Source organism: Mirounga leonina, unplaced genomic scaffold, assembly GCF_011800145.1.
Source record: "Mirounga leonina isolate KUSES-001 unplaced genomic scaffold, KU_Mleo_1.0 Mir_175, whole genome shotgun sequence".
Classification (NCBI taxonomy): domain Eukaryota; kingdom Metazoa; phylum Chordata; class Mammalia; order Carnivora; family Phocidae; genus Mirounga; species Mirounga leonina.
In genome coordinates, this window is record NW_023270453.1 from 33,660,401 (window position 1) to 33,686,756 (window position 26,356).

The 26,356-nt window shown below is 50.3% G+C and overlaps 1 protein-coding gene across 3 annotated transcripts in view; it reads left to right on the plus strand.

Annotated features, from left to right (window-relative positions):
• The window catches only part of ABCC1 (ATP binding cassette subfamily C member 1), a 143,628-nt gene that overhangs the window by 31,576 nt on the left and 85,696 nt on the right, over nucleotides 1-26,356 (plus strand). For all 3 annotated transcript variants that reach the window (XR_004682327.1, XR_004682326.1, XM_035022348.1), the window contains exons 2-5: nucleotides 6,874-7,050; nucleotides 9,456-9,581; nucleotides 13,901-14,038; nucleotides 15,240-15,365. Coding sequence is in view for 1 of the 3 variants with exons in the window: in XM_035022348.1 (XP_034878239.1) it covers nucleotides 6,874-7,050; nucleotides 9,456-9,581; nucleotides 13,901-14,038; nucleotides 15,240-15,365 (567 nt within the window). In the remaining 2 variants the exon portion in view is untranslated. The remainder of the gene's footprint in view (nucleotides 1-6,873; nucleotides 7,051-9,455; nucleotides 9,582-13,900; nucleotides 14,039-15,239; nucleotides 15,366-26,356) is intronic.

Genomic DNA, 26,356 nt, shown 5'->3' on the forward strand with positions numbered 1-26,356 from the left:
GTAGATCCCACATCCTCACCCCGCATCACTGGGGACAAGAGAGTAGTGTCCTTGCTGTGATTGGGTTGATTTGGGTCAAGATGTCTTAGTTTCTGGTGCCTCGGTTTCCTCATCTGTGAAATGGGCATAGCAGCAGTGCCTCTCCTTGTGAGGACTGAGGGACATGCCTGGTACATCGGTGCTCGGAGTGTGCTGGTTGTCATTATTCTGCCCTGAGAGGGATGTGAGATGACAGCACTCAGTAGAAATGTTATGAACTCCCAGAGCTCATGGGCCAAGCAGCCTTGGACTTGTCCCTCCCCCCTCCCCATCCTCAAGCATCAGGGCTGAGGGTAGGGAGGGGAGACACATAAAAGGGTGGCGAAGCTGTCGAGGTGTCCTGTGAAGAGAAGCCTGGGTTGGGGGAGCCAGCGATGCACTTTCTATGTCGAGATTTTCTCGGGCCGGGTTCCCCATGGTGTGCTGCCTGGATCAGCGCTGGTGACTGTTTTCTGGACTCGCTTCTCCCAGGGTTGAATTTTGTCACCAGTATTGGGCCGATGGGAGAGAGCCTGATTTCTGAAGCTCCTGGATCCGGAGCTGCTGGAAGGAAGAGCAGGGTAGCTGTCCGCCCCGGGGTCGCAAGCAGCAAGCAGCCAGCAGACTCTCCATGAATTATCACCCTTCCTTAAGCCTTCCAGTGGCCCTCTGCATTTGCTGTTTCCTGCGCAGACCCTAAACAGCGATGGGTCACACTGCTGGTCTCCAGGGGTGGCCAAGGGGATCTCTCTGCACAGAAGATTCCTTAGGGTCCCAGCCAGTGAGGGACACACTAGAGGCCCGGATGCTATTGTCTTCACTCCGGTGACAGTGGTCAGGGCCGCCATTGGCTGGCTGAGGCAGGGTGAGGGCAGGTGGCATGCTGGCTGCCTCCTGCAGCCATGAAATTTCACGTTCACAAGCGGATTTCCCCTTTCCACATACCCGCCGCCTCCTCCCCCTGCTCCTCCCTCCCGGCTCTCCCTCTGGGCCAGGGCGGGCCTGTGGCTTGGAGCAGGAAGCTGCCTTCTGAAGGGCTGGCTCCTGCCTTCGCTGAGCTGAGCGTTTCTTCGGCCTCTCTGTGCCAGGAGTTGCGTGTCCTTAGATGCTCTCCGGTTTCCTCTTGCTTACTTCCTAACTCGCGCCTTTGCCTATCCTCTGAGCCTCCCAAGTCTGGGCCACGCTGGTGGCAGTGGTGGGGATCATGGTGAATTCTTGGCGTCAGCTGCTAAAGTCACCCCTTGTCTCTAGAGCGTGCCGGTCCTGTGCGAAGCATCTCTCACGCACTGTGCCGTTTGCTACTGGCCGCAGCCCCTCCAGGCCCTTGGTTTACCTGACCACTTTACTGGGGAGGAGACTGAGCTTGGAGAAGTGAAGTGACCTGCACAGGTTTACACGAGGTCAGGGTGGAATTTCAGTCCGCCTCTACCTGACCTGGAAGCCCAGGCTCATAGCCAGGTTCTACCTGGATGGATTGTTCCTTTTTTTAAAGATTTTATTTAATTGTTTGATAGAGAGTGCACGGGTGGGGGTAGAAGCAGACTCCCGACTGAGCATGGAGCCCAACGTGAGGCTTGACCCCGGGACCCTGGGATTATGACTTGAGCTGAAGGCAGATGCTTAAGGATTGAGCCACCCAGGTGCCCTGGATTGTTATTTTTTTAAAAGCAAAGTAGGAAATAATGTTGGGGAGGGGAAGCGAGGCAAGAGGAGGCATGGCATGAGCCAATTACTCAATAACTTTTGGGTACCTGCCAGGTGAAGAGGCTAGGAGTCAAGAGTAAGTACACATGGTCCTAGCACTGAGGTCCTTGCATGGTCCTTGTAGGACAGAGGTAGTGACAAGTAAGAAAACCATCGCAAAGATTGGGGGGTGGGCCTGATGATTTGGGGAGTGGGGAGGAAAGCTTCCTAAAGGAGATACCCAAGTTGGGTTTTGAAGGATGTATAGGAGTTTGTTATAGTGGAAAGACATTGCAGGGAGAGCATCTAGGAAGAGGTATCCCAAAGAACCATTCATTTGACCGGCAGCTAGGGAGTGCCTTGAAAGCAGGGACCATGGCCCTCCCGAATCTCCAGTGCCTTGAACAATGCCTGACACATGCGTGGTAAATGCCTCATTGAGTGAATGCCTGAGTTGACACACTGGGGAACAGGGTGGGAGAAACTGTAGGAGAAACAGACGGGGCTCAGACGTGGAAGACCTCATGAAGCACAGCAAGCATCAGCTTTTGAAGGCAATAGGGAGCCATCCGAGGTTGTTACCCAGAGGAGAGAGGACAGTCTGATCTGTCCCATTTCTTAACACAGATATTTAAGTCTGTGAATATTCTTCTGAGCAGGAAAATCTTACTGCTTTTAGATCTTCCATTTCCCTCATTATAACGGGAAAAGAAATTCAAACTACAGTGAGATATTTTCTACTACCACGTCTGCAGAGATCAAAAAGCTTGTGATACATGGTGTTTGGGAAGGAGTCACCCTTGTTCCTTTTAGGTAGAGTATAAACTCATACCCCCTTGGAGGGCAGTGTCTAAATTTTAGATGCATGCACCTTTTGTCCCAGCAGGTTCGCTTCTAGAAAGTGATCTTATAAGTATGCTTGCGTGTGTGTGAAATGAAGCACTTACCGGATTATCAGTTCACTGCTGTATTATTTGTCTGTTAGAGCAACCCAGTGTCCTTGTCAGCAGGAGGCGGGTCAAATACAGTCAGGTCCATCATACAGTGGAATAGCAAGTACCTGGAGCAAAGAATGAGGAAACCCTTCCTTTGCAGTACAGGATAACCTTTAAGGCCTGTTATTAGAGAGTTATAAGAGAAAAAAGCTGGGTACCCTGATGGCTCAGTTGATAGAGCACGTGACTCTTGATCTCGGGGTTGTGAGTTCGAGCCCCCGGCTCGGTGTAGAGATTATGTAAGTAAATAAATAAACTAAAAAGGAAAACTTAAGAGAAAAAGCAAGGTACAGAACAGTGTGAGGAGTATGCTTCCTTCCATTTGATAACAGAAAATACATATATATATATATATACATATATATATATACACACACACACACACACACGCATAAAATATTTTCTGGAACGACACACAAGAAACCAGTAATGGGTGCTTCTAGAGACAGGACCCTGGGGGGTTAGGGACTGGGATGGGAAGATGGCTTGTCACTTTTACCTTTATTCAAAAGAAATACAATTAAGTTCTCAAGAATAAAACATATCTCTGTTACTGAAAAAATCGGTTTCTAATATTAAAAAAAAAGCAAGGTACAGAACGGACTATGTATTGTACTTGTTAGGGAAACAAAATTGATAACACTTTATCTGGAAGGTATTTGGAAGAATACACAAGATGTTAGTAACAGTAGTTTTGCCTTGGGGGTGCGATGGGGGGTTGCAAATTCATAGAAGGAGTCTTCTTTTTCACTGTATGTATGCCATTTTGTGTAGTTTGAAAAAATTTTAACACATAAAAGTTATGACCTATTAAAAGTAGATTAATAGAAACATGGATGAATGAATGCCTGGTTGGTTCGGTACATGGGTGGGTAGATGTATGGATGGGTTGGTGCATGGGCAGGTAGATGGATGGATGGATGAGTTGGTGCATGGGTGGGTAGATGGATGGATGAGTTGGTGCGTGGGTGGGTAGATGCACAGATGCATGGATGCATGGGAAGAGAGTGGGTGGATAGATAGATGGGTAGATGATGGATGGGTGGGTGGGTGGGTAGATATATATCTATGGACGCACATGTGGATGTCCAGATAAGTGAGATAACTTTGGCTGTAGTGGGGGAGGACTGAGTGGGGCCAGGAGGGCTGGAAGCAGGGGATGGTTAGGAAATTATTGTAGTAGTCCAGGCAAGGAATGACTGGGGCAAGGATTAGGTTATAGAAATGTCTCACACATGGGGGCGCCTGGGTGGCTCAGTCGTTAAGCGTCTGCCTTCGGCTCAGGTCATGGTCCCAGGTTCCTGGGATTGAGCCCTACATCGGGCTCCCTGCTCCACAGGAAGCCTGCTTCTCCCTCTCCCACTCTCCCTGCTTGTGTTCCCTCTCTCACTGTGTCTCTCTCTGTCAAGTAAATAAAATCTTTAAAAAAAAAAAAAAAAAGAAAAGAAAAAAAAGAGATGTCTCACACATGAACCAGGCTTCTGGTATACATAACTGCATATACTAAGGCCCAGCATTGTTTTTACTAGAAGGGCAAATTCCTTTGGAATGAGCTTTTTCTGGCAACTTCTCAGAAATGGTTCTGTGTATAATTAACCACCAACAGTTTAATCCCCTTTTCCACCATCACCTTAAGAATTACAAGTGATGTGAAAGCAGTTAAAATAATCAGTCTTTGATATAAACCACACTTATTTACAAGACTGTCTTCCAAATGTCCAAATCCACAGAGGCATAACCTTTGTCCTTTTTTAGGGTTTCTTTGTGTCTAGAAGTTTCCTAGCTAATCCCTTTGTGTGCGTTGACCTTTTAAAGTTTATTTTTCAATGATTTCCTGTTCTTGGTTCTGGAGAAATAACTGTTTATATCACAGAATAATTACACCTCTGAAGAACCAGTTTAGGTACCTGGTTAAGACCTAGAGCTTGCTCGCTCGCTCTTTTTAAAAGTCAAATCCTTTCTTTTCTAAACATCTTAATAACCGTTTGGAAGCGTACACTTCAGGAGTGTTAAATATACTCACATTGTTGTGCATAACTAGGTCTGTTTTCTGAGAAGCTCAGAGCATGTATTTTGATCAGATTGTCAAATGTGTTTTTTAAGTGAAATGATCTTTTTGTTCCCATTATCTGCTTATCTTCAACGGTCTTGAATGTGGCTTGAACGCTTGATACAGAGCGGTAAGGTTCCAGGTTCCTTGGAGTTCCTTGGTGGTCTCACTTAACCTGATTCTGGGGCGGCTGTAGGGATCAGACATAGCTGGAGCTTTCTAGAAGGCTCACCCACTAGTGATGGGGAAAAAATGCTAGGAGGGAGGTAGGCTGCATGGGGCCTGGGGCCAGCTTGAAGCATGTGGGCCTTGTCCTGAGAGGTGTTGCTCCCCAGCCCCTGCTGATGGTTGTGAAGCAGGAATTTGGGTCCGGTGCCGTCAGATTTTTCTTATTTTCTTTCTTTCTTTCTTTTTTTTTTTTTTAAGATTTTATTTATTTTTTAGAGAGCGAGCGAGAGAGAAACAGCACGAGAGGGGAGAGGGTCAGAGGGAGAAGCAGGCTCCCCACTGAACGGGGAGCCTGATACGGAACTCGATCCCAGAACTCTGGGATCATGACCTGAGCCGAAGGCAGACGCCCAACCATCTGAGCCACCCAGGCGCCCTTTTCTAATTTTCTTTTAAAGATTTTATTTGTCAGAGAGAGAGAGAGCGAGCGTGCGAGCGTGCACGCACAAGCAGGGGGAGCGGCAGAGGGAGAAGCAGGCTCCCCGATGCGGAACTTGATCCCAGGACTCTGGGATCATGACCTGAGCCGGAGGCAGATGCTTCACCGACTGAGCCACCCAGGCACCCCACATTTTCTAATTTTCTAAGAAAAGCCAGATCTAAACTTTTATATGAAATTTTCTGATTTTAAATGCTGGCAGCGAACCTCAGATTTTTTTTTTTTAAAAGTGTGCTGAACCAGCAGCATTAACAACAAACCAGCTGTGAGCCAAATTGGCCCCGGGGGGGGGGGGGGGGGCACTTGTGTCATATCTCTGACCTTATCTGACCCAGTCATGGTAGAAATAGTCAATTAAAACCATAAGATAGGGTAATAACTTTTCCAAAGTTGTAGAACTGGTCAGTGGTCATTCACTTCTCTGTTTACAGAAGTCCTAAACGTTGGCTGTCGTTTATTCTTGGGCCGATATACCCGATCTATTTATTATGTCTCTGCTTATCTATCTGGCCTGTTTCTAGTGAAACACGTGCGGGTTCTTTAAAAAGCACTTCAAACAAATTTTGTTTCTTTTTTTTTTTTTTTTTTAAAGATTTTATTTATTTATTCATGAGAGACAGAGAGAGAGAGAGAGAGGCAGAGGGAGAAGCAGGCTCCCAAGGAGCAGGGAGCCCGATGTGGGACTCGATCCCAGGACCCTGGGATCATGACCTGAGCCGAAGGCAGACGCTTAACCATCTGAGCCACCCAGGCGCCCACAAATTTTGTTTCTGAGGCTGGGTAACTTAGTGGGTCACCGTAGGGACTTCAGAACCAAATTGGCTGAGTTCGATTTGAGCTCCAGATCTTACCTGCTGTGTGATCCTGGAACAAATCACCAAACCTCTCTGTGCCTTTGCTTACCCTTCTGAAAAAGGGCTGATGAAGTACTGACAGAATTAAGGGGGATAATGCAGACGAAGCACTTAGAATAGAACCTAGCACAGAGGACTACAATTTGGTTGTTATCCATGATGCTGAGGCTGCTAATGGTGGTAATGGCCGTGACCATGATGGTGGTGGTGGTGCTGATGGTGGTGATGGGGGCGAACAAGAAGACTTTCTGAAGTCCTCAGGTGACAAGATGGTAAAGTAGAATGATGCATAACGACGAAAGGACTCTTCCGTTGACAGGGGAATACCCTTCTGGGTTTCTTCAATGGCAGACGCCGTCTTTTGTGCAACAGTGGAACTTGCCCCAGGTCCCAGGACTTAGCTGTTCTGTGAGACAAGACCTACCTTCGTGTCTTATTTTTGTTTCATAGTCTTTCTGGTTCCTGATCTTTCCAGTTTGCACGTTCTACCCGAGAGGGCCTCGGGTGTAGGGTCCTGTCTATTTTCTTGCACGGTTTTGATCTCCACACAGACGCCTGTCCCTCCTTGGTGCGGCCCCTTGACCCTGTATCTGTTTCTCTCCTCAGGCGTGGGACATCACGTGGAACACCAGCAACCCCGACTTCACCAAGTGCTTTCAGAACACGTTCCTCGTGTGGGTGCCTTGTTCTTACCTCTGGGTCTGCTTTCCCTTCTACTTCCTCTATCTCTCACGCCATGACCGGGGCTACATTCAGATGACCTATCTCAACAAAACCAAAACTGTAAGTCACTTAGGATTTCCTCGTGGTGGGGGAGGCGGGGTGTGCTTGGGTTTGGGACCGGTGGTTGGTGAAGACCGACATGTTTCTTCTAACCAGCCGAGTTCCTTTTTCTAGAAGGCAGACATGACGTCGTGGTTGAAGGCTGAGGCTCTGGTTTTAGACGTGGGTGCAAATGCGGGCTGTGCCTCTTCCTAGCTGTATGACCTTGAACATATGTTCTGACCTCCCTGAGCCCTTGATTCCCCATCATTACAGTGAGCATGCGAGGCTCGACCTTGAGAGATTATCAGGGGATAATCAGGAGGTCTTCCTACCTGGCCCGAGGCTATCCTTTTTATTTCCCAAAAAAAAAAAAAAAAAAAAAAGTTTTTACCTTGAAACAACTTCAAACTGTGGAACAGTGGCAAGGAGGATCCCAGGAAATCCCCCCAGCGCTGAATACCCGTTACTCACCAAGTTCTAACATTTTGCCACACTTTTTTATGATTGGCTCTTCCTTTCTCCGTACACACCTGATCTATTTTTTCTGAATCATTTGAGAACCGGTAGCATCCGTGTTATCTTTACTCGTTGGTTCTTCCAGCGTGTCTTTTCTCAAAACAGGGTCATTTTCTTATGTAACAACAGTACAGTTACTAAATTCAGGCAATTTAATGTGGACACAATACTTTTTAAAAAATCTGTCCATATTTCAATTTTGTCACTTGTCCCAATCCTGTCCTTTCTAGAACTACTCCCCCAATCCCATTCAAGATCCAGTCTAGATTCATGCATTGCTTTTATTTTTCATTTTTAAAAAAGATTTTGTTTATTTATTTATTTGAGAGAGAGAGAGAGAGTGAGTGAGCGGGAGGGAGAGGGAGAGAGAGAATCTGAAGCAGACTTCATGCTGCGTGTGGAGCCCAATGTGGGGCTCCATCTCACCACCCTGAGATCATGACCTGAGCCTGAACCAAGAGTCAGACTCTTAACCCGATGGAGCCACGCGGGTGTCCCTCATGTGGTGTCTTTAGTCCTGGTGTCTCTTGGGAGACTTTAATCTGGAAGAACACCTCACCTTCCTTTGACACTGATGGATTGGAAGAACAGGGACCAGTTGTTTGGAAGGGAGTTGCTCAGCTCGAGCCTGCATGATGTGTCCTCATGATGTGGGTAACGCATGTCCAGCTGGAAAACCACGGAGGAGGTGGTGTCCCTTGGGGGTATTACACCTAGGGTCATGTGGTGTTCATCCACCCCGGATTGAGGGCGTTCATTTTGATCGCTAGTCAAAGTGTTGCCTGGTATGTCCACTGTACAGGGACCGTGTCTCCCCTTCAAGAATAAGCTTTCTCAGGGAAGACATGTGGAGAACAGTTGCATGTCACACTCGTCATTCTACTCGCTCTTCTCCACTTAGCAAGTATCTCACTTCATTTTTAAAGCCATGTTTCCCAAGACTTAGTTCCCCCAAAACAGGAGAACTTGAGTGTTTTTACTGAAGCTTTGCCTACAGTACCCCCATCCAAACATGTCTCGTTCATACCACACCAAATGCTATCCATTTCCCTATGCTATCCAGATTTAATGTCTTCCTCTCAGACCTTTGGGAGCACTTTGTACTTTTTTGGGGGGAGAAACATCTCCCTTTAAAATGTAAAACAGATTTTACAAACAAACAAACAAACAAAAAGCCTTGCTCAGAAAGCCTCCAGTAGCTTTTCACCATGGGGAATAAAATCCTCACCCACTGTGGCCCAGCCTGATCTGGTCCCAGGCTCCTCCTCAGCTCTCTACCATACTCATCGCTCCTTCTACAGCAACCATAAACCTGTCACACATGTTCCCTACCCCAGGGCCTTTGCACTTCCTGTTCCTTGGAACTGAATTGTTCTTTCCCTCAAATATCCACATTTGGCTCCTTACCTGTATGTCACCTGATTGCAAGGGCCCTCCCTGACCACCCTGTGTTACCTGTTTTCTTTTTCCTCCTGTCACTTACCAATCTCTGGCATTATGTGTTTTTCAGTCTGTTTCTTGCCCATTTTGTCCCCCGCTAGAATGTCCGCTCCACAAAGGCAGGGACTTTTGTCTGTTTCGTTCACTGTCGTATCCTTGGCACTTTGAAAAGAATGTGGCCATTAGTAGGTACCCAGTGAATGTTGTTGAATGAATGCTTACTGTGTGAGGTGCCTTATACAAGTGTCCAGTGTAGCAGGTGGAGGTAAGCTGTAGACCAAGCTCTTGAATTTTCCGAGGATGGGAAGACCAGGGACCGACCAAACCGTCATGCCCTGGGTGCATGGTTACAGGCTAGTGTAGTTGAGGGATTGGCTGGTCCCTCCAAGGCTGAGCTTTTTGCAGGGGTCTGCTGGGGGAAGTTCCAGTGCCATCTCTTGTAAGACATATATGTCCTTTTCTTCCAGGCCTTGGGATTTTTGCTGTGGATCGTCTGCTGGGCAGACCTCTTCTACTCTTTCTGGGAAAGAAGTTGGGGCAAATTCCTGGCCCCAGTGTTTCTGGTCAGCCCAACCCTCTTGGGCATCACCATGGTAAGTAGGAGCTAGCTATCCACCAGGCACCGTGGAGGCCAAAATTAGTGGCCAGCGTGTAGAAATGAGAACATCTCACAATAAAAATCCAGAACTCTGGCTTTTCTTGAAAAATTCAAAGATGGCAACCCCAGCCTCATAGTCTTCTGGAGCAACAGTCAGCCAGAGCCGAGAGATGAGTGCAGCCTTTAAAGGGGGTATGTGCCGTGCACTTGGCCGCAGTCTTCCCTATGCCCTGTTGCCCTCCTTTGCCACTGAGGCTGATGGTGGGCACCACCTTTGTTGTCTCGGCTGTGTTCTGTTCTCCTGCTGGCTGGCTCAGCCGTTTATATTAATTGTCTGGGACCTAAAGCCCTCTTGAGCTTTCAGCCTCTGGCTTAAGGGCTGGGATGCCAAGCTGAATAGGAAACTATCCTGCCCCACAGGGGTCCATTATTGTGTGGGAAACACAGCCAGGGTAACAGCTTTCTTACAGCTTAAGTCCTTAATGTGTGCCTGGCACCATTCTTGGTGATTTACATGTCTTGAAATTAGAAATTAGAATTCATCTATTCTCAGAACAACCTTGTCCCCCTTTGGCAGGGGAGGTGACTAAGGCATAGAGGCATCAAATGTCCTCAGGGTCATACAGCTAATACATAGCTGAGCGGGGGGTGGTCGCTGCAGAGGCCATGGTTTTAGCGCCCGCATGCCACAGTGATGTGCTCTGAATTAAGGGCCCTTCCTGCATATGCACCCCATACCTTGGTTCTCGGAGAAACCTGGAAAGTTCTCAGTGAGCCTAGCCCTTGCATGTTGGAGAATGAGGAGGGAAGCAGGTTTGGGGCAGGATGTTTTGAGCTGGGAGAGCAGTGTGTCCAAGGAAGGGTTAGAGGCTGGGGATGAAGGAGTGGTCATCTGTGAAGTAGGAATGTGGAGTGGGGCTTCAGGGGGTGGACAGCAGAGGTGACAGAAGATGGGAAAGGAAAGGCAAGTTGGAACCAGAGTATGGAGGGCTGTGGATCTTTTTTTTTTTTTTTTTTTTTTTTAAGATTTTATTTGAGAGAGAGAGAACATAAGCAGGGGGAGTGGGAGAGGGAGAAGCAGGCTCCCTGCTGAGCAAGGAGCCCAATGTGGGGCTCAATCCCAAGACTCTGGGATCATGACCTGAGCCAAAGGTAACTGCTTAACCGACTGAGCTGTCCAGGTGTCCTGTGGGCCATGAATCTTTATTATACTTGTTAACAGTCCTGATCCCTTTACATATTAACTCATTTGGGGATTTTTGCTCATTATCCCTATGTTCATAGATAAGCATGTTGAGATACAGAGAAATGAAGGAACTGACCCAAGGTCACACAGCCAGTAAGTGGCAGAACCGGCTTCACACCCCAGGGTCTGCTCCACCGTTTGTGGGGTTCTTTGCCAAAACCTGGCTCTCCCTGTGGGCTTTGTTCACCTCTGTGTCCCCATAGCCGGGCACCATGCCTCGCATGTAATAAGCACTCCATAAATGTGTCGAGGGAGTTGGCAAATGAAGAGCTTGATTTTGCTGGCCTGAAATTTGGGCAAGAAGGTGAAAAGGTGGACTGGGTTTGGCTGGATTGGCTCGTGATTCCTAAAGTTTCCCTCTTCCTGGTCTTCTGATTCTTCATTCATGAGTATGTCTGTGATGCTGGCGACATGGGTGTGATGGGCTGAGGGTCACTGGGCTTTATGCCATTTGAGGCTCTGAGCTAGCTAAGAGGTGAACTGGCCTGTGAGTGCCTCAGTGTCTCTCTTCCCCTGTGGGCTCCATGACGGAGTGAAGGATCGACCCTGCTGTTTGTGCTACAGTGACATTCTCTCCACACCCCCGGGGGCAGGGGTATACAGGCACCAGGGCTATGGGATGAGAGCAGCCAGCAGATTGCCAGGAATTAGAGATAAGATAGACACGGTTCCTGCCCTCACGGAGCATATGTCCAGTTGTGCAAACAAATAACGAACGATTCCCCCAAAAGGCACAAAGTGTCATGGGGTGAAGTTTGGCGAATGTTTTTGGCCTGGGGGCTAAGGAAGAAGGGGTGATGGAGCTGAGGCTAAACGATGAGCACGATGTTAAAAAATTGAAGAGGCTGGGGACAGAGGACTGTCCAACTGGAGAGAATAGCACGTACAAAAGTCCTGGGGTCAGAGGGAGAAATGGGGGGGGTGGCCTGTGTGGCTGAGGGAGTAAGGAGGGGAGCGGGGACGGCAAGAAGGGCAGAGGCCTGACCCCGTAGGACCTTGAGCTTCAGGGTGAGTGGGTTTTGTTTTGCATTCCCAAACGTGGGTTCTAAAACTTTTTCTGTGCCATGGGCCCCTTTCTCCTTTGCCAGTCAGGTCTGAGGATCATGCTCCTAACATAAATACAAAGGATCGCAAAGGAAACCCAGCATACACACACGTATGAAGATTTTGTGATGACATCCGTGTTTTTACTTAAGGTGTAATTTAGATATGGTAAAATTCACTTTTTTTAAAAAAAGATAAGTTCATGAGTTGTGATAAACCCACACTGTCATGTAACTACCAGCTCCACAGTTGAGATCCAGAACAGTCCCATCCCCCTAAAAAGTTGCCTCGTGCTGCCCCCGCTTTGTGGTCAGCCCCTCCCTCCACACCCCCATCCCCTGGCAACCGTGGGTGTGTTTTCTGTCCCTATCACTTTGCCTTTTCCAGAATGTCATGTGAATGGCACCATGCTGGGTGGGGCTGGGTGAGGCTAACTTCTCAGACCTGCAGTTCAGCCGCCTTGTGTGTGTCCAGAGATGTTTCGTTTGTTTGTTTTTAAGTTGCTCTGTGGGTTTGATGGCATGGTTTCACCACACAGTGTTTATCCATTGTTCAGGTGCAGGGCCCTGGGTTTGGAAAACCAACTGTATTTAAACACAGTTAGCAAAAGGTTAAAAAAAACAAGGGAAACATATATGTGCACTTCAAATCAAGATCTACCAACGGGTAGGAATGCTTCTGAATTTCCAAGTTGTGATGAGCATACGTGATCATGGGAGACACCTTCACCTATATATTTTCAGATACAATTTCTAATGGTGACAGGGCCCCAAGTACTGCTAATGCTGTGCAGTTTATTGCCTTCACTCAGTGACCGGTGGTGCTGATCTGAGCGAAAGCGAAGATGTAATTGTTCTCCCGTCCAAGTTCACGGACCTCTGGGTTCTAGCCGCAGCCTGTCCTTGGACCCCAGGTTAAAACAGGGAGACGTTTGGAGCAAGGGTGTGGCATGCCTGGCTCTGTGTATTGAAAAACCGACTGTAGCCTGTGAGTGGAGAACAGATTGTATTATTGGGGCAAGAGGGGAAGCTGGGAGGCCAGTGGGGGGCCCATGGGGTCACGCAGTGCGAGGGGAGGGGGCTGGGGCCAGGGGGAGTGGTGGGTAAACTGAGGATCAGTCCTGGTGGCAGGGCCAGTGCGAGCTGCTGATGGATTAAATGTGCAGAGTGAGGGAAATAGGGGTCCCCCCAAGGAGGATGGATGAGGACAGACGGGTGGATATGCTTCTGGGGAGTAAGGGCAGGTACCGTGGGTGACCTTTAGCTCCTCAGAAGTCTGGCTCATGACCGGCTTTGGGGATGGGCCTTGGGAGGCCAGCTCTGCTTGTCCGGGGAGTGACCGTGACCTTTCTCCTTCTTTGTCTTTCTTTCTCCTCCTTCTCACTTATTTTCTCTCCCTGATCGTTAAGTCATGTGCGAAATGGAGTGAGAGCCTCACGTATCAGGAATAAAAGAAAATCCCAACCTCCCCCACCCACCGTCATTCTAATAAAGTTCCCTGCAGATGAGATGTATAAATGTAGGCAGATGACAGAACCTTCATCTCCTTATGAAAGAGACCAGTCTTCACTGTTGCCCAGAGGAGAATATAATTAGTCTCTGTCAGGGCTGGGAGTACCTGTAAATGAAGGGTCGGTCCACTGCCTGTTTTTGTAAATAAAGTTTTATTGGCACTCAGCGATGCCCATTCATTCAGGAAAAAGTGTGCCTCTCTCTTGTAAACTGAGTTTCCCTCCGACTCTGCCATCCTGTCCCACATCTATACACAGTCTCCTTAAATTCCCACCACTTCCACGTTACATGCTGTAGTTAGAGGCATCGGAGGCTCAGAAGAGGTCAGTGGCTTGTCCAGGGTCACCCAGCAAGGCAAGAGCAGGGCTGGCACTGGAGCTGGGTCCTCCCCAGGCTGTTTTTTGGCACCACTGAGCTGAGGGCAGCCCTACTCCAGGCCTAACATCTGCCAGGACTGTGGGGGCCTGGGGCCTGGTCTTCTGACAAATCCTGTTGTATGCTTCTCTCTCGCAGTTGCTTGCTACCTTTTTGATTCAGCTCGAGAGAAGGAAGGGAGTCCAGTCCTCGGGGATCATGCTCACTTTCTGGCTTCTAGCCCTACTGTGTGCCCTTGCCATCTTGCGATCCAAAATCATGACTGCCTTAAAAGAGGTAAGTGGTGGCCTTATTCCACATCTTCCCGCAGCGGCCCCTTGGCAGGGATGCTTGCTCCTTCCAGCTTACGTTGCCATGGGAACCAGAGGATGGGTGCTACCCGGGCCCAGCTTCTTAACCAGGGATTTCCCTAGCTCATCCAGCCTTTGTTCTAGAGCCTTCTTTCCTCAGGGCCCCACTTAGTTATGTAGCTTCAGGGGCCAGGGATGGGAGCCACAGGCAAATGCACATCACCCTCTAAGCCTCTCTCGGTAGTAAACAGCAAGGCAATTCAGCTCTAGTTACCGTCAGTCTGGAACAGAGCTGAGTGGGGAGTGGTGTTTGCAGAGCAGCTGCCCCCCTGCGGGGCCCGATACCTGTCCCCGTGTTACCTCGGTGCCATCAGCCGCCACTCTGGCTAAGAAGTGGCTCACATTGGCTACCATACGCCGCTCCCAGGAAATCGGAGGAGCGTGCTTTTTTAGACGCTACCCTGCTGTTCTCTGCCACCTTCAAGCCAGTCGGTATCTTGAGCATTTATTGAGCACCTGTGGTGTTCAGTACAGGCGGTCTTTGTACTCAGGGCAGCTGACCTATATTGAGGTCATGTTTCCAAGGTGCCAGGCAGGGACGAAGTATTTTTTTTTTTTTTCCATGAGTAATCCTATTGACGGCTCACGATTATTCCGATGGAGTTTCTGAGCCTCAGCACTAATTAACATTTTGGGCCCAAGACGTCTTTGTTGTAAGGGGCTGTCCTGACCTTCGTAGGATGTTTGGGGGGTGGGGGTGGCATCCGAGGCCTCCACCCACTGGGTGTCAGGAGCAGTGCCCAAGTCAGGGTGAACAGAAATGTCTCTAGATACTACCGGGTATTCCCTGGGAGGCAACATCGCCTCCGACTGAGAACTGCTGATCCGTTTATAGAAACTGAAATGCAGAAAGGTTGAGTGAGCTGGCAACATCGGGGGCCGGTACAAAGAGACAGGCCTTGAATGTGGGCCTGCTTCACTCCCACACCCGAGCCTCCCTTCACCACGTGGGCCACCCTCACGGGGTATCGGGGACCACACCGTGATGTAACCGCCTCTCTCCTGTTGGGGGAGGTGGCTCAGGGCAGGAGAGCTTGTTTCTGGGTCTGCAGCCTGCTCCCCTACCCCGGCCTCTGCAGGCTGCTTTCAGCAAGTGATCTTCTCTTCCTTCCTCTGCTCACGTTTAGGATGCTGAAATCGACGTGTTTCGTGATGTCACTTTCTACATTTACTTTTCCCTCGTGCTGATGCAGCTCGTGCTGTCCTGTTTCTCGGACCGACCACCCCTGTTCTCTGAAACCATCCACGACCCCGTAAGTGTGATCAGAGACGTGTGTGTGTGCGTGCATGCGCGCATGTGAGAAAAATATTGCACCGTGCAAGCTTCCGTGGGTTAGACATCTGTGCCAATATCGTCCATCTGGGATCTCATTCCATTTCCCCAAAGGCCCAGAGAGAGGTTGTATCATCATCCCACTCTACAGATGGAAAAATAGAGGCCAAGCTTTGGCTAGGGGGACTTAAGGAGGGAATTGAATTTATAATTGTAAACTGCTGTGTCTTGCAGGCATGTAGGTTTTCTCATTTGATTGCCATAGTGATTTTAGAACATGTGAGCAAACATTTAAAAGTTAGGAAATTTCCCATAAATTCTTTTTTTTTTTTTTTTAAGATTTTATTTATTTATTCATGAGAGACAGAGAGAGAGAGAGAGAGAGAGGCAGAGGGAGAAGCAGGCTCCCAAGAAGCAGGAAGCCCGATGCGGGACTCGATCCCAGGACCCTGAGATCATGACCTGAGCTGAAGGCAGACGCTTAACCATCTGAGCCACCCAGGCGCCCAATTTCCCATAAATTCTAACTATGCAGGTTTTCTAGAAAAACGAAAAGTTCTGGCAGTGTTCGGACCATTATCCCCCACAGCTGCGGTTTGACCTCAGCTGGGGCGCATGGCCCTACTTTACTGCAATCCCCACCACTCCCTCTTGCATTATATAGTCTTGCTTCTTTTACGGTCTGTGCCTGGCCCCTGGGGGATTTGAGTTGGAGACCCTTGGTTTGTTCTGTCTGTTGGAGGCACATGGAAATTCTGTATGTACCCATGGATATGAGTGGGTGGGGTGGAGAAACAGTCAGTCTTCCTGCTGATGGAATAAAGGGGGACATAGTCCTTTACCATGGCTGCCTCCGTTCTTCCTCTCTGTTTCCCTCTCTTCCTTCCACCTTCCCCGTCTCCCTCCTTCTCCTCTTTCTTCCCTCCCTCTTTCCATCCAGTGCCACGTACCAGGCCCCGATCTGGGCACAGGACTGTGGCAGTGAATAAAGCAGTTCTTGTCCACCTGATGCCTGCGTTGTCATGGGGGTGGGTGGGAGAGGGGCGGATGAACAGTAACCCAGGAGCCAAGTATTATCAGTCAGGTGGCAGTAAATCCTGAGGAGGAGAAGAAAGCCTGGAAAGGAAATTGATATGTTGGTTGAAGGTCATGGGTAGTTTCGAAGTGATAGGAGCCATCAGGGAAGGCCTCCCTCATGAAACCTCACTGGAGCGAGGGAGCGAGCTGAGCAGATACCCAGAGGAAGAGGGGTCCAGGCAGAGGGCTGGCAAGTACAAAGGCCCTGGGGAAGGAGCTGCCGTGAAATGTCAGGGGAGCCGCAGGAAAGGCCAGTGTGGCTGGAACAGCGAGAGGCCAGAGACGGCTAAGACACGGCATCTCACATGTGGGGACAGTTGCCTGTGTTTGCCTGAGCCATTGGGTTTTATTCTGAGTGGGAGGGGAAGCTTTGGAGCATTTATTTGACGCTTTGTTTGTGGTTAGTCGGCTGTTAACCAGGGAAATTGCAGCAGGGGCAGTTTTCAGCTGCTGTGGTTCTGCTGGGTTTGGCCTGCTCCTCAGCAAAAGGCCGAGGCTGCCTTTGTGGGTGGTGAAGGCACCTGTGGGGAATTGGCATGGAGGAGGTTGACACTTGCCAAAGCGTTTGTTTGAAACCAGTGTCTTGGTGTGCATTCTGAGAGGCTCCAGTCTTGGACTTCCCTGCTCAAGGAGGAACGGTGTTGGAGAAATTTGCAGTGTGTGTGTGTGTGCGTGCACGCGCGCGTGTGTGTTTGTGCACATAGGCGTGTGCGCAGGTTTTTGTATGTGTGCATGTGCATATGTTTTTGGTCACATGTTTGCACGAGAATGTGTCTGTGTTTGTGTGCATATGTGCATTCGTGTGTTCTTTTGCATGTGTATAAAGTTCACAAGGGCAGCGACCATGCCTGGGACACCCATTGGATCCCAGCTCACGCCTGGCACGGAGGAAGGGCTCAGATGTCTATGGCTTGGGGTCTCCTGTGCCTCAGTGTTTGTGTACATGGCTGTGGCGTGTCCCCATCAGGAAACATTTATTAAATGTCAGCCTGTACTTTCAAGCTGAAGAGCGCACGCCGAACCAGTCAGACCCACCTGAGTGACGGCGGACCCTGGGTTGCTCTGAGGGTCAGCTGAGCCTGAGAGAAGCTGGCAGGGCGGCCTGGAGCTCGACTGGCTCCTCAGGTTCCCTGTAAGACCTGGAAAGCCACCCTCCACGGGGGACGGTCTCAGGTGCTCTATGGGGGAGGGAGTTTCTGATTTCTGGTTCCCTCTGGGGATTTGGATAAAGTTCCTTTAGCTTCTTGCCTGGGTGCTCGCAGAGCTGGCTTCTTCGTCCTGTTGTGTTTTCTGTGTTCTCAGCAGCCGGGGCCTGGGGCCTGCTCTGCCACGCCCGGGGCCTGGGACACCCTGACTCTTGTGTCCAGCCATTCTTTTTTTCATGAGGAATCTAAGCTTAGAGAAGATGGTCGGCCTGTTAGACCCTAACTTACACCCTGAATCAGATGGTGGAAGCAACAGGGTGTCACGGAAGAGGAACCTCCGGTTGGGGTTGGGTAGACCCCAGGCTCCCTTTAGCCCTTCAGTAGACATTCGTTAAGCATCTGTTGGATACTGTGCTTGGTTCTGGGGACACAGCAGGGTGTGAAGTCGATGTGGTTCATGCCTCACTACAGTTATCTATGACTCCGTGACAAACCACCTTGAATTTGGTTCCAAGAAACAGTAGTTTATTATTAGGTTTCATAGTCCTGGGCGTTGCCCGGGCCCGCTGGGCGGCTCCCCCGTGGGGTCTCTCCGACAGTAGCCAGCCTCGCTCCCGTGTCTGGTGGTTAGCGCTGGCCCCTGGCCTGAGCCTCCACTGGACTTGACAGCCCATGTCTTGGTGGCCTGGGTGACGTCACGGTGGGGCTGCTCGTGTCTGAGAGCGAGTGTTCCTAGACAGAGAGCCAGGTGGAAGCTGTGTCACCGCTTATGACCCAGTCCCAGACATCCCGTAGTGTCACTCCTGCCACTCTCTCAGTGGAGGCCATCCCAAAAGTCGGCCTGGGTTCGGCGGGTGGGGACACAGCCCCCACCTCTAGATGGGGGAGATGTCAGGTCTCGTCCTAAGAAGAGCTTGTGGGATGGCACGTGATGTCTGGCCGTCTTTGGACAGTGCAGTCTACGGGGTACCCTCAGGAAGCTTGTGGCCTTGCAGGGGACGGCCATTGAATGGGCGACTGGACAAACGGCTGTGTAACTCCAGTCGTGATGAAGCCTGGGAAGCCTGAGAATCAGGGTCTAGGACTTAGATCTGTGACCTCAGGCAAGTCCCTCCTCCTTCCAGGACCTCAGTGCCCCCTTCGTGAAAATGGGTTGAGGCCCCATTTGGAGGCTTCATTTGGTGCAACCCCTTCCCCCTGGGATCTGAGGCCTGTGATCGGGGAGGGACACACTGTTAGCGGCTTTCTCTGCCTGTCTCCCCTTCATCCTCAGGGCTTGCATCACACTGGAGCCCCAGAGATGCGGAGAGCCTAGCCCCAGCTGCTCTCCTGAGGTCAGAGCTGCGGTCATACGTTGCTTGTCCTCGGAGGGAGCGGTCAGCCATGCCCCTGGGGTGGCCCGGCCTGCACGGGAGCCGGCAGCGCTGGGCTTCTCCGGGCTCTGTCTTGCTGAGTCACCGAAGGCGGTGTCCTCCCCAGCTGGCCCCGTGCCCTTTGCGTGACTCAGATGTCTGTTCTGGCCTTGGTTTTTTGGCAGGGCTGCTCACCCCTCTCCTCCAGGCCCTGGGCTGCCTGGAATCTGGGAGTGGCTGACCAAGCCTCACGGGGCTCTCTTGAGGTTCCTGTCTGGCCCCCGCCTGTGATCCTTCCGCTTGCTGGTCCTGAGCCTCCTGCTTAGGGTGGGGTGGGTGCAGGAGGGTGTTTCCATTTGCACTTGGAGGTGTCAAGGGCTAATGTGGTCCTAGCATAGACTTCTCAAAGTGGGGTCTTCGGACCAGCTGCATCAGCATTCCCCAGGTGCTGTTAGAAATGCAGAGTCTTAGGCCAGTTGCGCCCTGCTGGGTCAGAGTCTCGTTTTAACAAGATCCACGGGTGGTTCACGGTTGAAAAGCATTGGTTTAGCACATTCAGGAAAATTGCTCAGTTCATTTGGCGTAAGAAGTATTTTTAGCCCTGTCCATAAATATGGAATATATTTCCCCCCCAGTGTATTGCTGTGAGCATGTCAAACTCACAGAAAAGTTGGAAGAATGACACAATGAATACCCATCTACTCACCAGTCCGATTTCACAGTTAACATTTTGCTAATCTTGCTTGATCACGTATCTGGCCGACCAGCCGACCAGCCAGCCAACCAGCCGACCAACCGACCAGCCAGCCGACTAGCCAACCGACTAATTTTTTTTTTTGGTATCTGAAACTTACTTTGAAATCCTTAGGATCCTTCCCCCAAACACTTCACCGTGCAAACCACGAGCTAGAGTTCCATATCTGTTTAACAGCTCTGATTTTCTTAAAGCAGAATTTACATAGTGAAATGCCTGAATCTGAAGTTACCGTTTGATGTTTGCTGACAGACGAGTCACCCAAGCCCCTGTTGAGATCTAGAACATTACCAGGACCCCCAGAAAGTTCCCTGCTGCCCCTCCTGGTCAGTCTGTACCCCGCACAGCCCCGAGGCAGCCACGGAGCTTGGACTGTTTATGAAAGCGTCGTAAACTCTGTGTTGAAGGCTTTTCTCCTTTATGCTGTTGGTCGTTAGTAATTCGGTGTGGGGTGGGGGCGGGTGGTGCTCGGTGCTCAGCCAGACTGTGAGGACCGAAATGAACAAACCTGACCATTGAGGAGAGGCCTGTGTCCAAGAAATGAGAGGCCGTTGGCCAGGCCAATGAGGCTGCACGGGAAGGTGCTCCCGGCAGAGGACCGAGCATGTGCAGAGATCCAGCCGTATAAAGGAACTTGTGGGTGTTTGGGAACTGCATGGTCTGCTTGGCTGGGTTGCATGGGCCAAGGAGCTGAGCGTGCAAAATCAAGGGTAGGATTGTGTGTCACCATGAGGACTTGCGATCTTGACCCGATGGAAGATTCTCAGCGTGGGGAGTGACACGCTCAGGTTGGAGGTGTTTTGGAGGACCCGCCTCCCCCCCATCCTCTCCCCGGCTGAAAGGAGGAGGGTGCGTGGGACACAGAGAGGCTGGTGACACAGCCATTCCAGTGGCGCAGGCGGGTTAGGAGGGAGGCTGAGCCATACAGTGACCCTCTGCGGTGTTGTGGGTTTTTTTGTTTTTGTTTTTTAACTTAGTCCTTTCGAAGCATCTCGATGAGGCAGGACTGTGAGTCTCCCCTCATTGTACAGATGCGAGTATGGAAGGCCAGAGTGGTGGAGGGTCTTGCCTAAGATCAAAAGCCCTTCTCCTGGGTTAGCACAGCTGAGTGTGCATTGCCTGGGAGCCTGGTAAACCACCGACCGCTGAGCCCCACCCCCAGAGGCTCTGCATCAGTAGGTCTTGGTGGGACCCAAGCCTTTGCTTCTCTAACCACTTCCCAGGCACCCTGGCTGCTGGTGATGGGGGGCCACATCGGAGCACCCCCGCCCTAAGCTGTGTTACTATATCACACACCCCCTTACTGCAGGACGTGAAGGCAGTGCAGACTGGGAGTTCGCCAGCAGGAAACCAAAAAAAAAAACAAAAACCCAGAAATCAACACCAGAAAAGAGGTGCGGGGACCCCGAGACTGTGTGACAAGAAGGCCAGAGTGCCGAAGGACCCAGACAAGGTCCCCAAACTGCCCGGTGTGAGCTCATGAATGACCCATCCTTAAAGAACCGGTGCTTGGGACTGTTGTACCAAATCGGTTTAAGCCGCATGGTTTCTGGCCAAATCGGCCAGTGCCAGATACAGATGCCAAGGAATGTAGCTTTCTCTCTGTGTTGCCTATATCAGACGTTCTTCTCCCCCTGCCCTTTCTCCAGGGCTTGTCTGAATTTTTCTCCTTTCTGAGTGACTGGGGGACCCGTTATTAAGTCTCCTCCTTCCTGGGACGGGAGTTACTCTGCTCCAGCCTCAGTGGCTGGGAGGCCCCGAGCTGGCAGCTTCGAGAATGTTCTGCTTGGTTTCGGTTGAATGGGATGCCTTCTGGGTTCTCATCTAGCACCCATGCCCTTCATTTTTCTTCTTTAGTTATCAGTTCTCGACTACTTCAGAATTCGAGTTGTCTGTGATCATATAAGGCCTTCCTTCGATGTCACATAGGGACTTCCAGAAACCAACTCTCCAACTTAGAGATTTCCTTCTCTGTGCTGGTGACGCGGGCCGTCTCTCTGCGTGATGTGGCTTCTCGTAATCTGAAAATCCCTGTTTGGACGCCAAGGAGAGAGGAGGCGAATTGGACAAAGCTCTTGAAGCGTGCAAATTAGAAACTGTGAAATGTTCTTGTTAATAAGGCGATCTCGTTGCGTTTGCCGGGAGAATTTTCTCGCAGCAGCTGGGATTTTTCCTGGCCAGAGTAAGAATTAATCTTTTCCCTCTGGGCTGTCGTTTCTTAGGGTCTCGGGGGTACGACTCCATTTGTATCCAGAAGGGTGGGAAGGGAATGAATTTGCCTTCGATTCCGCAGTCGGAATTGGTTGCTTCGTTCCTGCCTGTGGCTGGAGTTGCCAGATTTTGAGAGAATGCCAGGATTTGGGGACCTCTCCTGTGTGCATGTGCCTAACACCCTGCTGTCTGTACCCCGTCTCCTTGCAAATGAGGAAAAAATGTACCACGTGTGGGTGGATGAATTTGGACACGGCCCTGCCTCCTTCAGGCTGATGCAGCCCGTCACAGGCATAGGACTTGGGGGTCTTGTTGAGCTGGACGCGGGCTGCAGCTCAGCCCCCACCTGCCCCTCTGCTGGGCATCTCTGTGCAAGGTCTGTAACTGGCACAGCGATGCTCCATGTCGATGCCAAGACTGAAAGAAGACCGGGTTTGGAGGCAAAAGGCCGTCATTGAAGCTCTGGTTTCTGCCTTAGTGACCCCTGTTTCAGGGTTTTGTGAGCTCTGATGTGAGTGGAGCTTAGCCAGCTTTCTCTGTAAAGAGCCAGACAGTAAATGTTTCCGGCTTTGTGGACCCCGTAGCTTGTGTTGCAACTACTCACCTCAGCCATCGTGGCTCAAAAGCAGACAGTATGTAAAAGTAGACGGTATGTAAATGAGCGGGCATCACTGTGTGCCAGTCACACCTTATTCTTTTTTTTTTCTAAAGATTTTATTTATTTATTTGAAAGAGAGAGAATGAGAGACAGAGAGCACGAGAGGGAAGAGGGTCAGAGGGAGAAGCAGACCCCCCGCCGAGCAGGGAGCCCGATGCGGGACTCGATCCCGGGACTCCAGGATCATGACCTGAGCCGAAGGCAGTCGCTTAACCAACTGAGCCACCCAGGCGCCCCCAGTCGCACCTTATTGACAAGCCGCCAGCCTGTGGGCCTTTCTTTGCCAACCCTTGTGTAAAGCACCTGGGACGGTGCTCGGTGTGTCGTGGGGTTGTGAGAAATGGAAGACGTTATTATTCTGTTTCGGATTTTGGTATTAATACCATTAATACCGTTTCTTCCAGCTTTCACTCTGTGCCAGGTATTATTCTAAGGAATCTTATAACATGCTTCATCTCATTTAATCTCCGCACCAGGTAACTTGGCCAAGGTCCCACAGCTGGTAAGTGGCAGGACTGGGATTCATAGCCTCCCTCTCATCTCCTTGCTGTTTGCTGCCTCACGCATAAGCAGGCCCCCGGCCCCCAGCCTTCTCTGGCACCTTCATTTTTCTTCTTTGTTGTGACTCTTCCATTGATACTTATATGTTTATTCACATCGGTCTGCTAATTGTCCATCTCCCCCTTCCCCGGTGGGAAGTGGTATCAGGTGGGGACCTCGCCTTCTTGTCTCATGCATAGCTCTGTCCCCAGCCCTTAGCTACCTCCTGGCACCTAAGCAGGCCCTCCGTAAATATTTGCTCAAGAAATAAATGAGTCATTTCAGCTGTGCCCCATCCCCTTCCACTTCCCCTTCCCCACTGGGACCCCACCTTTTCACACTGGGGTGGAATTGGGCTATAGTTGAGGTGCATTTGAGATTGACCTGATAACCCACCCACCACCAGCCTCCAGAGCAAATGCCCCCGCCTCCCCCTCGAATAATGTTGCCACCCTGGGTTGGGAAAGTTCCAGCTTACAACACAGTCCCGTGGACTCATTTCATTTGTCCTTCCTCATAGTTGTGTGAGGTAGGCTGAGCAGCCTGACACACCGCTCCCATCTCCCAGATTCGAAAACCAAGGCTTTGAGGTGGAGGGACTTGCCCAGGTCATTCAGTGAGAAAATGGCATCCCTGGGATTTGAACCCTGGCTTCAAAGTCTGAACTTACCTGCTTCAGGTTGGTCTGGAACACAGGTCTTTGAGGCAAACAGCGTCTGATTTCCTTATTAAAAATCTCCTGAGGCCAAGGGCCCCAGCCTAGAGGCACTGATTTAAGCTGGTCTGGGGTGGGACCCTGGCCCACCCGTGTTCAACGAGTTCCCCAGGTTGGACTCTGGTGCAGGCAGGGCTGGGAACCTCCTGACACCCCCCTGTGGCCCCAGAGTGGAGCCCAGTGGTTCTGGGCCCAGGATGCATGTTTGCGTCACTGGGGAAGCTTTTCGTTGAGCTTTTTATGGTGGAAGCTTCCCCATGTGTACAGAAGTAGCGGCGTATAATAGACTGCCACAGACTCTTACTTTACCCTGCCCCCCACTGTGTAAACACTTCAGTACATATCTCTGAAAGATAGGGATTTAAACATATTTAGTAACTTTTTATTTTGAAACAACTTGACTTACCAAAGGTTGCAGAAATAGTAGAATTCCTGGGCGCCTGGGTGGCTCAGTCGGTTAAGCGTCTGCCTTCGGCTCAGGTCATGATCCCAGGGTCCTGGGATCGAGCCCCGCATCGGGCTCCCTGCTCCGCGGGAAGCCTGCTTCTCCTTCTCCCGCTCCCCCTGCTTGTGTTCCCTGCCTGCTTCTCCCTCTCCCGCTCCCCCTGCTTGTGTTCCCTCTCTCGCTGTGTCTCTCTGTCAAATAAATAAATAAAATCTTTAAAAAAAAAAATTTATTTTTAAGTAATCTCTATACCCAACATGGGGCTCGAACTTACAGCCCTGAGATCAAGAGTCGCGTGCTCTACTGAGCCAGCTAAGCACCCTGAAATACAGTTAAATTTAAAAAGCAAGTTGCAGGGGCGCCTGGGTGGCTCCGCCGTTAAGCGTCTGCCTTCGGCTCGGGTCGTAATCCCGGGGTCCTGGGATCAAGCCCCGCATCGGGCTCCCTGCTCGGCGGGAAGCCTGCTTCTCCCTCTCCCACTCCCCCTGCTTGTGTTCCCTCTCTCGCTGTGTCTCTCTCTGTCAAATAAATAAATAAAATCTTTAAAAAAAAAAAAGAAAAGAAATAGTAGAATTCCTGTCTGCCCTTCACCCAACTCTCCCCAGTGAGAATATCTGAAAGATAAGGATTTTAAACAGTACAGCAGTGATACCAGCCTCTGGCCTAAAACCATTCATAATAATCCTTGGGTACCTCCCAAGTGTTCCAATAATCCACTGTGGTTGCAAAATGGCGCATTGTCTCAATGTTCTGTCATTCATTCTTTGTTTATTAGCTGGACTATTTTTTTAGCGGGGGAGGGGCCGAGGGGTAGAGGGGGAGAGAGAGAGAATCTCAGGCTCCACACCCAGCGCAGAGCCCTATGTGGGGCTCGATCTCACAACCCTGAGATCATGACCTGAGCCGAAATCAAGAGTTGGACGCTTAACCCACTGAGCCACCCAGGCGCCCTGGTTGGACTATTTCTATGCAAAGACACTTCCCCTCATCTCTTTGGTCACCCTGTGGTAAAGTTCATTTAGAAAAGGTGGGGGGGGGGGCGCCTGGGTGGCTCAGATGGTTAAGCGTCTGCCTTCGGCTCAGGTCATGATCCCAGGGTCCTGGGATCGAGTCCCGCATCGGGCTCTCTGCTCCTTGGGAGCCTGCTTCTCCCTCTGCCTCTCTCTCTCTGTCTCTGTCTCTCATGAATGAATAAATAAAAATCTTTAAAAAAAAAAAAGAAAAAAGGAAAGGTGGGGACATCCTTGTCTCCTGCCCTTGCTCTGTTTTCTCAGATAGTGGCTTGGTTCACATGTGTCTTTTCATGAACGACACCGAGGGGTTGCCCTTTTTTTTTTTTTCAGTGTCCTTGTGAGATGGTGTCTTTAAACATATGTGATCGTCACAGTCCCTTCTACTTACTATCCTGACTGCGGCTCACATCGTCCCTTTTTGGGCAACTTGGGAGCCACTTCTGGTTGCTTCTGAGGCTTTGTGTCTTTAGCTTCCGTGGTAACAGGTGTGACAAGACATTCGGGGCTTATCTGGGACATTTCCTGCCAAGCCACTTGGCCAAGGAGACTCTGGGAGTAAAAAACAAACACAAAAACTTGATGCGTTGGTCCCACGCCATACTAGCTTGATTGGAATCTCTGGGAGGTGGGGACCAGGTACGGTGTTGTTTTTAAAGCACCTGCAGCCTGGATGGAAAACCACTGTGGTGGAACGTGTTTGCTTGTTGGGCTCTCCAAGGCCGTCTCTGAAAAATGCTGGAACGCGGAGCAGCCTCCTCTGTTAGAGACTTCGACACTGCGTGGTGACCCCCACCCCTTCACTTAAAGTGCATTTCAGAATATAGACCTGAATGTATCAGCATGGAAAGTCAGCCCTTGTGTGTGGTCTCAGAGGCTCTGTGTTGACATCCCTTTCCTGGGGGGAAGGTGTGTGTGTGTGTGTGTGTGTGTGTAAGGGGTGTGTGTGTGTGTGTGTAAGGGGTGTGTGTGTGTGTGTGTGTGTGTGTGTGTGTGTGTGTTGGAGCTCCTCTCTGTGCCTCTGGGAAAGAGGTTCTTTGAGAGCTTGCTTGGAATATGTTGAT